The 14,163-nt window shown below is 49.3% G+C and overlaps 1 protein-coding gene across 1 annotated transcript in view; it reads left to right on the top strand.

Moving 5' to 3' along the window:
• LOC137361453 (NACHT, LRR and PYD domains-containing protein 12-like) overlaps positions 1 to 14,163 on the top strand; it is a 57,281-nt gene that overhangs the window by 39,845 nt on the left and 3,273 nt on the right. Inside the window, exons 6-10 of the mRNA XM_068026315.1 lie at positions 7,314 to 7,400; positions 7,535 to 7,705; positions 7,851 to 8,021; positions 8,164 to 8,334; positions 10,972 to 11,142. Of these exons, the coding sequence (XP_067882416.1) occupies positions 7,314 to 7,400; positions 7,535 to 7,705; positions 7,851 to 8,021; positions 8,164 to 8,334; positions 10,972 to 11,142 (771 nt within the window). The remainder of the gene's footprint in view (positions 1 to 7,313; positions 7,401 to 7,534; positions 7,706 to 7,850; positions 8,022 to 8,163; positions 8,335 to 10,971; positions 11,143 to 14,163) is intronic.

The raw sequence follows: 14,163 nt of genomic DNA, 5'->3' as shown, positions 1-14,163 counted from the left end.
ATCATTAATATAAATTGTAAAACAGTGATCCCAGCACTGATCCTTGTGGAACATCACTTTCCACCTTCTGCCATTCTGAGTAACTACTCTTTATCCCTATTCTCTGCTTTCTGTTTTGAAGCCAGCTTGCTGTCCATTCTGCTTGATCCCTGATCCTGCAATCTCTGACCTTATTCATTAGTCTGTTCTGTGATACCTTATCAAAGACTTTTTGAAAATCTGGATAAATTGCATCTACTGCATTAGCATTGTCTACTTTCTCTGTCACCTCTTCAAAAAATTCAACAAGGCTGGTTAAGTAAGACTTTCTCTTTAAATCCATGCTGACTTTTCATTATTATATCTTTGGTTTCTAGATATTCTTCTCTTCCCACCTTTAGTAGAGATTCCATTATTTTTTACCACTGATGTTAAGCCAACTGGTCTATAGTTCCCTGTACATGTTCTATCTCCTTTCTTAAATATAGATATAATGTAAGCGATCTGTCAGCCTTCTGGCACGACACCTTTCTCTAAAGAATGATTAGAAATGTGTAGTAATGTCTCTGCTATCTCTTCCCGAGATTTTTTTAAAATGTGTGGATGTAATCCATTTGGACCAGTGGTTTTTATCCTCTGAGTTTGATTAGTTTATTTAAAACTTCACCTTTTTATTTTCAATGCTGTTATCTGATTTCTAATCTGTCCACCTATCCTGTTTTCCTGGTAAATATTGAAGCAAGGTCATTATTTAATATTTCTGTCATTTCTCTATCATTGTCTGTTGTGATATAATCCTGACCATCAATAATTGACCCTTTTCCATCATGATTTTCCTTTTTTTATTTATGTGCCTAGAAAATATTTTACTATTTGCTCCTTGATAATTTAATTGTTCCTTTTTGTCCTTTTTGAAAATTTCTAATCTCTTTGTCATGCTCTCCCCTGCTGCTCATGTGCTTAGTGTCTGTCTTTTTCCAAGACCTCATTTTTCTTTATCTGATGTCTTTATTTATCCATGGTAACTCATTAGTGTTTCACTTGTTCTTGTCTTTTTAGCAGAATATATTTTTCCTGGAATATGTCCAACATGGTTTTAAATGTTTCCCATTGCTGTTCGACATCACTGTTTGACAATATTGTTGTCAGTTTTATTTTCCTCGGCTCTATTCTCAGACCCTCAAAATCCACTTTTCTCCAATCTATTCCCTGGTCTTCGTCATACTTACCTCCTTCTCAATTATTATCTTTAAGTATATAATATTAATGTTCACTATTGTCTGGATGTTCCCCTACTTTTACTTTTATCTGCTCTGGCTCATTCCCCATTACTAGATCCAGTAGGGAATCCTCCCTTGTTGAGCTTCTTACATATTGGGTTAGAAAGGAGTCTTGTACACTTTGTTGGAACTCCATTCCCTTATTTCCTTTACATGTCTCTTCTGGCCAATTAATCTCATGTTAGTTGAAATTCCCCATGATTATTATTCCATGTGTTTTTATTAATTTCCCTAATTTCTTTGTATACTTCTCCCTCACCTTCCTTCCACTATTCGGTGATCCGTAGACTATCCCTGTGAATGTGGTTGATCCTTTATTATCTTTTATCTTTATCCATGTGGATTCTATTTCTGTCTTGCTGATGTCCATGTCACTTTTTGCTCCTGCCATTGTTTTCAGTATTAATTACAGCTACTGCACCTCCCCAATTTCCTCTCTCTCTTTTCTAAGTAGTTTATATCCTGCAATGTTTAATGCTCAGTCCAGATTTTTCCATAGCGATGTCTCAGTAATCCCTAATATGGATCCTCACAATGTAGTATTGCCTCCAGTTCCCCTGTTTTATTACAGACACTGTGTACATTGCTGTATGAAAAGTTTAAATCATTTGTATTCGCAGTTCCTCTTACTTTATTTTTTAACCAGCTTTTTACAATCATACTCCATAATTCTATTTACCTCCTTTCCATCGAAGTCCTCACTTTTTTTTCTGTCCAATGAGTACTACTAAAGAGTGTTTTTTTTTAAATTCAGTGTAGCTTATTAAGGACTTTATATTGTAGTGGGTAGAACAAGGCCCCGAGTGTAATTAGTATTTTTAACGGGAGTAACTAAACTAATTTAAAGGTAAGTCATGGCAGGAGAGCTCAGCCCTGTGGTATACTCCTCCTGCACTATGTGAGAAATCAGGGGCGCTTCCAGTATCCCTGATGACCATGTGTGCAGGAAGTGTATCCATCAGCAGCCACTGGCTACCTGCATTACAGAGCTGGAGCTGTGGGTGGATTCACTGTGGAGCATCCGCGATGCTGAGGACGTCGTGGATAGCACGTTTAGTGAGGTGGTCACACCGCAGGTAATGGCTGCACAGGCAGAAAAGGGATCGGTGACCACCAGATGGACTAGTAGACGTAGGCAGGTAGTGCAGGAGTCCCCTGTGGTCATCCCCCTCTCAAACACATATACCGCTTTGGATACTGTTGGGGGGAATGAGCTCCCAGGGGAAAGCAGCAACAGCCAGGTCTGTGGCACCACGGAGGGCTCTGCTGCACAGCAGGGGAGGAAAAGGGGTGGAAGAGCTATAGTGATAGGAGGATTCTATCGTAAGGGGAGCAGATAGGCGTTTCTGTGGCCACAAATGAGACTCCAGGATGGAATGTTGCCTCCCTGGTGCTCGGGTTAAGGATGTCTCGGAGCGGCTGCAGGACATTCTGAAAGGGGAGGTTGAGCAGTCAGAGGTCATGGTCCATATTGGTACTAACGACATGGGCAGGAAGAGAGATGAGGTCCTGCAAAGTGAATATAGGGAGCTCGGCAGAAGGTTAAAAAGCAGGACCTCTAGGGTTGTAATCTCAGGATTACTCCCTGTGCCACGTGCTAGTGAGGGTAGGAATAGGAGGATAAGGTAAATGAATGCGTGGCTGAAGAGCTGGTGTTGGCGGGAGGGCTTCAGCTACTTGCATCATTGGGATCTCTTCTGGTGCAGAGGTGACCTGTACAAGAGGGGCAGGTTGCACCTAAACTGGAAGGGGACCAATATCCTTACGGGGAGGTTTGCTCGTACTACTTGGGAGGATTTAAACTGGGAGGGAGGTGGGACCCAAAGTAGTAGCCTCTCCGACGAGATAGTTGAGATAAATGTAGAGGTTAAAGCAAGCAAGTCCAGGAGGCAGGACAGGGAGCGTGGATGGTCTGGTTGGCTAAACTGCATTTACTTTAATGCAAGAAGCCTTACAAGTAAGGCAGATGAACTCAGAGCGTGGATCAGTACATGGGATTGTGATATTGTAGCTATTATGGAAACGTGGTTGAGGGATGGGCAGGACTGGCAGCTCAATGTTCCGGGGTACCGAAGCTTCTGGTGTGACAGAGGTGAAGGTCAGAGTGGAGGGGGAGCTGCACTATTGATTAGGGAGGACATCACGGCAGTACTGAGAGAGGATATCCCGGGGGGAACGTCCAGTGAGGCCATATGGGTAGAACTTAGAAAATAAGAAAGGGGTGATCGCTTTGATGGGATTATACTATAGGCCCCCCAATAGTCAGAGGGAATTGGAGGAGCACATATATAGGGAAATCACAGATAGGTGTAGGAATTATAGGGTTGTAATAGTAGGTGATTTTAACTTCCCCAATATTGACTGGGACTGCCTTCGTGCTAAGAGATCAGATGGGGAAGAATTTGTTAAGTGTGTCCAGGATAGTTTTCTGAAGCAGTGTGTGGATGGCTCTCCTAGAAAAGGGGCTCGACCTCCTCTTGGGAAATGAGACTGGGCAGGTGGTTGATGTGTCAGTGGGGGAGCACTTTGGGACCAGTGACCATAACTTTATTAGCTTCAAGATAGTTATGGAAGAGGATAGGACTAGTCCTCAGGTTGAAGTCTTAAATTGGGGCAAGGCGAATTTCGATGGCATCAGACAGGAACTCTCAGAAGGAGGCATATGTCAGGTGTAGGCAGCTGGGATAAAGCAAGTCCCTCGAGGAGTATAGGGGATGCAGGAGTACACTTAAGAAGGAAATTAGGAGGGCGAAAAGGGGCCATGAGATTTCCCTGGCCGATAAGATAAAGGATAATCTTCAAAGATTCTATAAGTATATTAAGAGTAAAAGGGTAGCTAGGGAGAAAGTAGTTTCCTTTAAAGATCAGTGTGGCAATCTATGTGTGGAACCATGGGAAATGGGTGAGGTCTCAAAGTGAATACTTCTCGTCTGTATTTACTGTGGAGAAGGTCATGGAAGCTAGTGAGTTCAAGGGAGGGAACAGCGATATCCTGGAGCATATCAACATTACAAAGGAGGAGGTGTTGAAGGTTTTGAAGCGCATTAAGGTAGATAATTCCCCAGGGCCAGACCAGGTGTATCCTAGGATGCTATGGGAAGCAAGGGAGGAGATTGCTGGGGCCCTGGCAGAGATTTTTGTATCATCGTTAGTCACAGGTGAGGTACCGGAAGACTGGAGTATAGCTAATGTTGTGCCTTTATTTAAGAAGGGCAGAAGGGATAAGCCAGGGAACTACAGGCCGGTGAGCCTTACATCAGTGGTGGGAAAGTTATTGGAAAGGATTCTGAGAGACAGGATTTCTATGCATCTGGAAAGGCATAGTCTGATTAGGGATAGTCAGCATGGCTTTGTGCGTGGGAAATCATGTCTCACGAATTTGATTGAGTTTTTTGAGGAGATGACCAAGAGGATTGACGAGGGCAGGGTGATGGACGTTGTCTACATGGACTTTAGCAAGGCCTTTGACAAGGTCCCGCATTGTCGGCTGGTCCAGAAGGTTCGAACACATGGGATCCAGGGTGAGCCAGCAAATTGGATACAAAATTTGGCTTGGTGGTAGTGGGGGGTTGTTTTTCAGATTGGAGGCCGGTAACCAGTGATGTGCCGCAGGGATCAGTGCGGGGACCTCTGTTGTTTGTCATATATATTAATGACTAGGATGTGAATGTAAGGGGCATGATTAGTACGTTTGCAGATGACACCAAAATTGGAGGTAGAGTGGACAGTGAAGAATGTCGTCTAAGGTTGCAAAAGGATATAGATCAACTGGGAAAGTGGGCAAGGGATTGGCAAATGGAATTTAATGCAGACAAGTGTGAAGTGATGCATTTTGGGAAATTAAACCAGGGCAGGGCATAGACAGTGAATGGCAGGGAGTGTTGTTGAGCAGAGAGGCCTTGGGGTGCAAGTACATTGTTCCCTGAAAGTAGCAACACAGGTAGACAGTGTGGTGAAGAAGGCATATGGCATGCTTGCCTTCATCAGCTGAGGCATTGAGTACAAGAGTTGGGACGTCATGTTGCAGTTGTACATAACGTTGGTTCGGCCACACTTGGAGTACTGTGTGCAGTTCTGGTCATCGTACTGCAGGAAAGATGTGATTAAGCTAGAGAGAATGCAGAAAAGATTCACAAGGATGTTACCTGGTTTGGAGGGCCTGAGTTATAAAGAGAGATTGGATAGGCTGGGTCTGTTTTCCCTGGAGCAAAGGAAGCTGAGAGGGGACATGATACAAGTATATAAATTTATGAGAGGCATAGAGAGGGTAGATAGCCAAAGTCTGTTTCCCATGGTGGGGGTGACTAAAACTAGAGGGCATAGATTTAAGGTGAGAGGGAGGAGTTTTAAAGGGGATCAAAGGGGTAAATTTTTCACACAAAGAATAGTGGGTATCTGGAATGAGCTGCCAGAGGAGGTGGTGGAGGTAGGAACAGTAGCGACATTTAAGAGGCATCTGGACAGGTACTTGAATGAGAGAGTCATAGAGGCATATGGAATTAATGCAGGCAGGTGGGATTTGGCATGGATGCAGTGGGCCGAAGGGCCTGTTTCTATGCTGTACGACTCTATGAGAATGCTCCACTTAACCTGTATTGTTTCTATTCAGGCTGAATTCATTTTCTGTTCGTCCCTCCCCATCTCCCCCACACCCCCTCACCCCCACCCTGCCCCGTCTTATTAGTTTAAAGCCTTTACCACCTCCCTATTTACCCTTTCCACTTGGACACAGGTCCCATCCCGGTTCAGGTGGAGTCTGTAAACTCAGTATTACTCCTTCCTGTGCCAGTACCGGTGCCAGTGTTTCATTTAAAGGAACCCCTCTTTCCCACACCAGTTCTTTAGCCACACTTTAATTCTCCTGATCTGACTGTTTCTTTGCCAATTTGCATGTGGATTGGGAAATAATCCAGTGATTATTGCCCTTGAGATCCTGCTTTTTAATTTAGCTCCGAACACCTGATATTCCCTCAGCAGGATCTCCTCCCGGTTCCTACATATGTCGTTTGTTCCAACATCGACCACGACAACTGGATTATTCCCTCCCCTTCCAAATTGCTCTCCTGTCACCATAAGATATCCCTTACCCTGGCACCTTGTAGACAACGCACCCGACAGGATTCTCATTCATGTCTGCAGAGGACGCTATCCATCCCTCTAATTATAGAAACCCTTATCACTACCACATTCTATTCTGCTCTTTCCCCCTTGGACAGTCTTCTGAGCCACAGTACCTTGGTCTACATTGTGACTGTCCTCCCCACAGTCTTTCCCCTTGTCCTCACAGGTAACAAGTACATTGTACCTTTTGGACAGGACCTGTGTTTGAGGAACCTCCTTCTCAATCTCTCCTCAGTCCTCACCGTGCTGCTCCCGAATGTTTACACCCTCTTCTTGAACCTGTGATTTTCTTTGAGCTGTGACTGTGTTCTGGATAAAACTGTGAAGAAATTCCTCCCCCTCCCTTATGTTTGGGAATGTCTCGAACTCACATTCCAGCCCATTGACTCTGAGCTGGAATGACTGAAGACGGAGACATTTCCTGTTGGTGTGGGAATGTGGGACAGTCTCACTATCCTCAAACTCCCACATCCTACAGTCCCAACACGTAGCCTGCCCTGTCATCGCTAGTCTTTTATAATTAATTTCCTTATTGATAACATGAATAAATGTAATTAGGTCTTTTAAAACAATTCATAATAAATGTATTAATTAGTTCATTTATCTGATTAATTTAATAAAGTAATAGATTTATTTCCCCAAGCAATACTTTATTCAAATGCTGTCACTTAGAGAGACAAAAACACACTGTAATACTCACCAACCAATCACCTACCTTCTGTCCCGTTACTTCCCTCTTTGATGTTTATTGACAGCTCCTGAATATATGAGGAGTTCGACAGTGTGAGATTCATTGTCAGTGACAGGAAAATCTGGTTATTAATTTCCTCAAGTCTTTTTCAGTGTTTCCTGTAACATTCAACAGAAAGTGAATTGTATCCGGTCCAGGGTTTGATTCAATTTGTTTCTCACTCTCTGTCTGTTTGTGTTTAGACTGAATTCCAATAATCTGGGAGATTCAGGAGTGAAATTACTGTCTGTGGCTTTGAGGAACCCGGACTGTAAAATACAGAAACTGGAGTAAGTACCAGACTGTGTGAGATTGTGTTTATAATAACTGGGTATCTGACACTGTGCATCATTATTACTAATATCAGTAATAGTGTTATTAATAAACACTGGGAATTTACTCTAATTCCCGTTATTGATTCCAGTCTGGGAGCAAACAATCTCACAGCTTCTTGTATCGAAGATCTTGCCTCCGCTCTCAGTACAAACCGATCACTGACTGCTCTGGACCTGAGTGATAATAATCTGGGAGATTCAGGAGCGAAACTACGGTCTGAAGCTCTGAGGAACACGGACTGTAAAATACAGGAACTGTGGTAAGTACCAGACTGTGGGAGATTGTGATTATAATAACTGGATGTCTGACAATGTGCATCATTATTACTAATATCAGTAATAGCGTTATTAATAAACACTGGGGATTTGCTCTGATTCCTGTTATTTCTCCATCTTTGATCCCAGGCTGGGAGGAAACAATCTCTCAGATTCTTGTATCGAAGATTTCGCCTCCGCTCTCAGTACAAACCAATCACTGACGGATCTGAACCTGTGTGGTAATAATCTGGGAGATTCAAGAGTGAAACTACTATCTGAAGCTCTGAGGAACTCGGACTGTAAAATACAGAAACTGTAGTAAGTACCAGACTGTGTGAGATTGTGTTTATAATAACTGGGTATCTGACAATGTGAATTGTTATTAATATCAGTAATGATGTTATTAATAAACATTGGGAATTTGCTCTGATTCCTTTTACTTCTCTATCTTTGATCCCAGTCTGGGAGAAAACGATCTCACATCTTATTGTATCAAAGATCTCGCATCTGCTCTCAATACAAACCAGTCATTGACAGAGCTGGACCTGAGTTGTAATAAACTGGGAGATTCAGGAGTGAAACTACTGTCTGAGGCTCTGAGGAGCCCAGACTGTAAAATACAGGAACTGTGGTAAGTACCAGACTGTGTGAGATTGTGTTTATAATATCTGGGTATCTGACACTGTATGTTACTATTAATATCAGTAATAGTGTTATTAATAAACACTGTGCATTATTATTAGTATCAGCAATGGTGTTATTACTAAGCACTGCATATTACTCTAGTAGTAACACCATCAGTAATAATGTTATTAATAAACACTGGGAATTTAGTCTGATTCCTGTTAATTCTCCATCTTTGATGCCAGGCTGGTAGAAAACAATCTCACAGCTTCTTGTATCGAAGATCTCGCATCTGCTCTCAATACAAACCGATCATTGACGGATCTGTACCTGAATTATAATGAACTGGGAGGTTCAGGAGTGAAACTACTGTCTGAGGCTCTGAGGAACCCAGACTGTAAAATACAGAAATTGGGGTAAGTGCCAATTGTGTGCAGGTAGTGGGCAGTAACTGGGGTTTCAGTTGAGCACAAATAAAGAGCCACTTATTGATACTGTGGTGTGATTGAGTGAGGAGGTGTATGTTTGTAATGCTAAACTCTAAATTAATGTAAGACTGAGTAAAGATTAGCTCCAGTAATATTCTTCACCAACTGCATTTCCAGAGTAGAATATGGTAACAGAGAATGGTCGCCTCATGGTGAAGGTCGAAGGTTATGAAAAAAAGGCTGCGTTTGCTGACAATGTAACCACCAGGTGGCACTGCACTGGCACACGTGTAAATGCAGCCTGCTGCACTGAAACGTCACTGTCTGCGGTGTTCGGGTAGCTGCCAAGACTAAAGATGGCGTTGCTCAAATAATCACAGAAAGGCAACCTAAACCCATGGCAGCCCACAATCGCTGGACAGGGAGCGGGGTGTGTGGGGGGGAGCGGAGAGAGGGAGGGCTGGGGCAGCAGGCGGCCAGAGTGAGGATGGTGGGTGGGGAGTGGGGATGGAGAACGAAGAGGGGTGGGGAGCGAGCAGTGGGGGGAGTGAGCGGGAGGAAGCAGGGAGTGAGTGGCCTGCAGTCAGTGGCTGGGGGCTGGGGAGGAAGAGTGCACACTCACACCCGCCGCCACCAAGTTCTTCAGGCTGCTCCCCCCCCCGCTTCACCCCCTCGCTCTCCACCCTCTTCCCCCCTCGCTCTCTGCCTGCTTCCCACCCTCGCTCTCTGCCCGCTTCCCCCCCTCGCTCTCTGCCCGCTTCCCCCCCTCGCTCTGCCCACTTCCCCCCTCGCTCTCTGCCCGCTTCCCCCCCTCGCTGTCTGCCCGCTTCCCCCCCTCGCTGTCTGCCCGCTTCCCCCCCTCGCTCTCTGCCCGCTTCCCCCCCTCGCTCTCTGCCCGCTCTCCCCCCTCGCTCTCTGCCCGCTTCCCCCCCTCGCTCTCTGCCCGCTTCCCCCCCTCTCGCTCTCTGCCCGCTTCCCCCCCTCTCGCTCTCTGCCCGCTTCCCCCCCTCGCTCTCTGCCCGCTTCCCCCCCTCTCGCTCACTGCCCGCTTCCCCCCTCTCGCTCTCTGCCCGCTTCCCCCCCTCTCGCTCTCTGCCCGCTTCCCCCCCTCGCTCTCTGCCCGCTTCCCCCCCTCGCTCTCTGCCCGCTTCCCCCCCTCGCTCTCTGCCCGCTTCCCCTCCTCACTCTCTGCCCGCTTCCCCCCCTCGCTCTCTGCCCGTTTCCCCCCCTCGCTCTCTGCCCGCTTCCCCCCCCTCGCTCTCTGCCCGCTTCCCCCCCTCGCTCTCTGCCCTCTTCCCCCCTCGCTCTCTGCCCGCTTCCCCCCCTCGCTCTCTGCCCGCTTCCCCCCCTCGCTCTCTGCCCGCTTCCCCCCCCTCGCTCTCTGCCCGCTTCCCCCCCCTCGCTCTCTGCCCGCTTCCCCCCCCCTCGCTCTCTGCCTGCTTCCCCCCCTCGCTCTCTGCCTGCTTCCCCCCTCGCTCTCTGCCCGCTTCTCCCCCCTCGCTCTCTGCCCGCTTCTCCCCCCTCGCTCTCTGCCCGCTTCTCCGCCCCCTCGCTCTCTGCCCGATTCCCCCCCTCGCTCTCTACCCGATTCCCCCCCTCGCTCTCTGCCCGCTTCCCCCCCCTCGCTCTCTGCCCGCTTCCCCCCCCTCGCTCTCTGCCCGCTTCCCCCCCTCGCTCTCTGCCCGCTTCCCCCCCTCGCTCTCTGCCCGCTTCCCCCCCTCGCTCTCTGCCCGCTTCTCCCCCCCTCGCTCTCTGCCCGATTCTCCCCCCCTCGCTCTCTGCCCGATTCTCCCCCCCCTCGCTCTCTGCCCGCTTCTTCCCCCCTCGCTCTCTGCCCGCTTCTCCCCCTCCTCGCTCTCTGCCCGCTTCTCCCCCTCCTCGCTCTCTGCCCGCTTCTCCCCCCTCGCTCTCTGCCCGCTTCTCCCCCTCCTCGCTCTCTGCCCGCTTCCCCCCCCCCTCGCTCTCTGCCCGCTTCTCCCCCCCATCGCTCTCTGCCCGCTTCTCCCCCCTTGTAATAACTGGGTATCTGACACTGTATATTATTAATATCAGTAATAGTGTTATTAATAAACACTGTGCATTATTATTAGTATCAGCAATGGTGTTATTACTAAGCACTGCATATTACTCTAGTAATAACACCATCAGTAATAATGTTATTAATAAACACTGGGGATTTACTCTAATTCCTGTTATTTCTCCATCTTTGTTACCAGGCTGGTAGAAAACAATCTCTCAGATTCTTGTATCGAAGATCTCGCCTCCGCTCTCAGTACAAACCGGTCACTGACGGATCTGGACCTGAGTTATAATAAACTGGGAGATTCAGGAGTGAAACTACTGTCTGAGGCTCTGAGGAACCCGGACTGTAAAATACAGAAACTGCAGTAAGTGCTAGTTGTATATTAATTGTGTGCAGATAGTGGGCATTGACTAGGGTTTCAGTTGAGCACATAAAAAGAAACACTTATCAATACTGTGGTGTGATTGAGTGAGGGGGTGTATGTTTGTAATGCTAAACTCTAAATTAATGTAAGACTGAGTAAAGATTATCTCCAGTAATATTCTTCACCAACTGGATTTCCAGAGTAGAATATGGTAACAGAGAACGGTCGCCTCATGGTGAAGTTCGAAGGCTCTCAAAAAAAGGCTGCGTTTGCTGACACTGTAACCACTAGGTGGCGCTGCACTGAGACATGTGTAAATGCAGCCTGCTGCACTAAAACGTCACTGTCTGCGGTGTTCGGGTAGCTGCCAGGACCAAAATGGCGCTGCTCAAATAATCACAGAAAGCAACCCAAACCCATGGCAGCACACAATCGCTGGACAGGGAGCGGGGTGGGTGCAGGAGGTCTGGGGGGGAGCGGAGAGAGGGAGGGGTGGGGCAGCGGGCGACCAGAGTGAGGATGGTGGGTGAGGAGCAGTGGGGAGTGTGGATGGAGAACGAAGAGGGGTGGGGAGAGTGGGGTGGGGAGAGAGCGGGAGGAAGCAGGGAGTGAGTGGCCTGCAGTCAGTGGCCGGGGGCTGGGGAGGAGGAGTGCACACTCGCACCCACCGCCCCCAAGTTCTTCAGGCTGCTCTCCCCCCAGTTCCCGCCCTTGCTCTCCCCCCGCTTTCCCCTCCCCTTGCTCTCCACCCGCTTCCCCCCCTTGCTCTCCACCCGCTTCCCCCCCCCTTGCTCTCCACCCGCTTCCCCCCCCCCTTGCTCTCCACCCGCTTCCCCCCCTTGCTCTCCACCCGCTTCCCGCCCACTTACTCTCCACCCGCTTCCCCCCCTTGCTCTCCACCTGCTTTCCCCCCTTGCTCTCCACCCACTTCCCCCTCCTCGCTCTCTTCCTGCTTCCCTCCCCTCGCTCTCTTCCCGCTTCCCCCCCCTCGCTCTCTTCCCGCTTCCCCCCTTTATAATAACTGGGTATCTGACACTACGTTAGTATTAATATCAGTAATAGTGTCATTAATAATCACTGTGCATTATTAATAGTATCAGCCTTGGTGTTATTACTGAGCACTACATATTACTCGAGTAATAACACCATCAGTGATAATGTTATTAATAAACACTGGGGATTTACTCTAATTCCTGTTATTTCTCCATCTTTGATCCCAGGCTGGAAAATAACAAACTCACAGATTCTTGTATCAAAGATCTCGCCTCCGCTCTCAGTACAAACCAGTCACTGACAGATCTGGACCTGAATGATAATGAACTGGGAGATTCAGGAGTGAAACTACTGTCTGAGGCTCTGAGGAACCCGGACTGTAAAATACTGGAACTGGAGTAAGTGCTAGTTGTATATTAATTACGTTCAGGTAGTGGGCAGTAACTGGGGTTTCACTTGAGCACATAGAAAGAGGAACTTATCGATACTGTGGTGTGGTTGAGTGAGGAGGTGTATGTTTGTAATGCTAAACTCTAAATTAATGTAAGACTGAGTAAAGATTAGCTCCAGCAATATTCTTCACCAACTGGATTTCCAGAGTAGAATATGGTAACAGAGAATGGTCACCTCAAGGTGAAGGTCGAAGGTTATGAAAAAAAGGCTGTGTTTGCTGACAATGTAACCACTAGGTGGCGCTGCACTGACACGTGTAAATACAGCCTGCTGCACTGAAAAGTCACTGTCTGCGGTATTCGGGTAGCTGCCAGGAATAAAGATGGCGCTGCTCAAATAATCACAGAAAGGCAACCTAAACCCTTGGCAGCACACAATCGCTGGACAGGGAGCGGGGTGGGTGGGGGGGGGGGGGTGTAGGTGGGAGCGGATAGAGCAGAGAGAGGGAGGGGTGGGGCAGCGGGCGACCAGAGTGAGGATGGTGGGTGAAGAGCGGGGGGGAGTGGGGATGGAGAACGAAGAGGGGTTGGGAGAGGGGAGCAAAGAGGGGGGTGGGGAGCGAGCGGTGGGGGAAGACAGCAGGAGGAAGCAGGGAGTGAGTGGCCTGCAGTCAGTGGCCGGGGGCTGGGGAGCAGGAGTGCACACTCGCACCAGCCGCCCCCAAGTTCTTAAGGCTGCTCTCCCCCCACTTCCCCCCTCGTTCTCTCCCCGCTTTCCCACCTCGCTCTCTCCCCGCTCTGTCATCGCTTCCCCCCTCACGCTCTCCCCGCTTCCCCCCCTCGCTCTCCCCCCGCTCTGTCATCGCTTCCCCCCCCTTGGCTCTCTCCCAGCTCTGTCACCGCCTTCCCACCTCGCTCTCTCCCCGCTTACCCCCCCCCACGCGCTCTAGCCGCTTCCCCCCCTCGCTCTCTCCCCGCTCTGTCACCGCCTTCCCCACTCGCTCTCTCCCTGATTCCCCCCCTCGCTGTCTTCCCTGCTCTCTCCCTGCTTCTCTCCCACTGCTCTGTGCCCACTTCCCCTATGCTCTATGCTGACTTACCCCCACGCTTTCTCCCCAATTCCCCACATCGCTCTCTCCCCACTCACCCCCGTCGCGCTCTCCCCGCTTTCCCCCCGTCGCGCTCTCCCCGCTTTCCCCCCGTCGCGCTCTCCACGCTTTCCCCCCGTCGCTCTCCCCCGCTTTCCCCCCGTCGCGCTCCCCCCGCTTTCCCCCCGTCGCGCTCTCCCCGCTTTCCCCCCGTCGCTCTCCCCCCGCTTTCCCCCCGTCGCGCTCTCCCCGCTTTCCCCCCGTCGCGCTCTCCCCGCTTTCCCCCCGTCGCGCTCTCCCCGCCTTCCCCCGTCGCTCTCTCACCGCCTTCCCCCCGTCGCGCTCTCCCCGCCTTCCCCCCGTCGCTCTCTCCCCGCCTTCCCCCCATCGCTCTCTCCCCGCCTTCCCCCCTCGCTCTCTCCCCGCCTTCCCCCCCTCGCTCTCTCCCCGCTTTCCCCCCTCGCTCTCTCCCCGCTTTCCCCCCTCCCTCTCTCCCCGCTTTCCCCCCCTCGCTCTCTCCCCGCTTTCCCCCCCTCGCTCTCTCCCCG

The sequence above is a fragment of the Heterodontus francisci genome, unplaced genomic scaffold (genome assembly GCF_036365525.1).
Source record: "Heterodontus francisci isolate sHetFra1 unplaced genomic scaffold, sHetFra1.hap1 HAP1_SCAFFOLD_106, whole genome shotgun sequence".
Classification (NCBI taxonomy): Eukaryota; Metazoa; Chordata; class Chondrichthyes; order Heterodontiformes; family Heterodontidae; genus Heterodontus; species Heterodontus francisci.
Note: the sequence above shows the minus strand (reverse complement) of the source record. Positions and strands in the feature narration are given on the sequence as shown.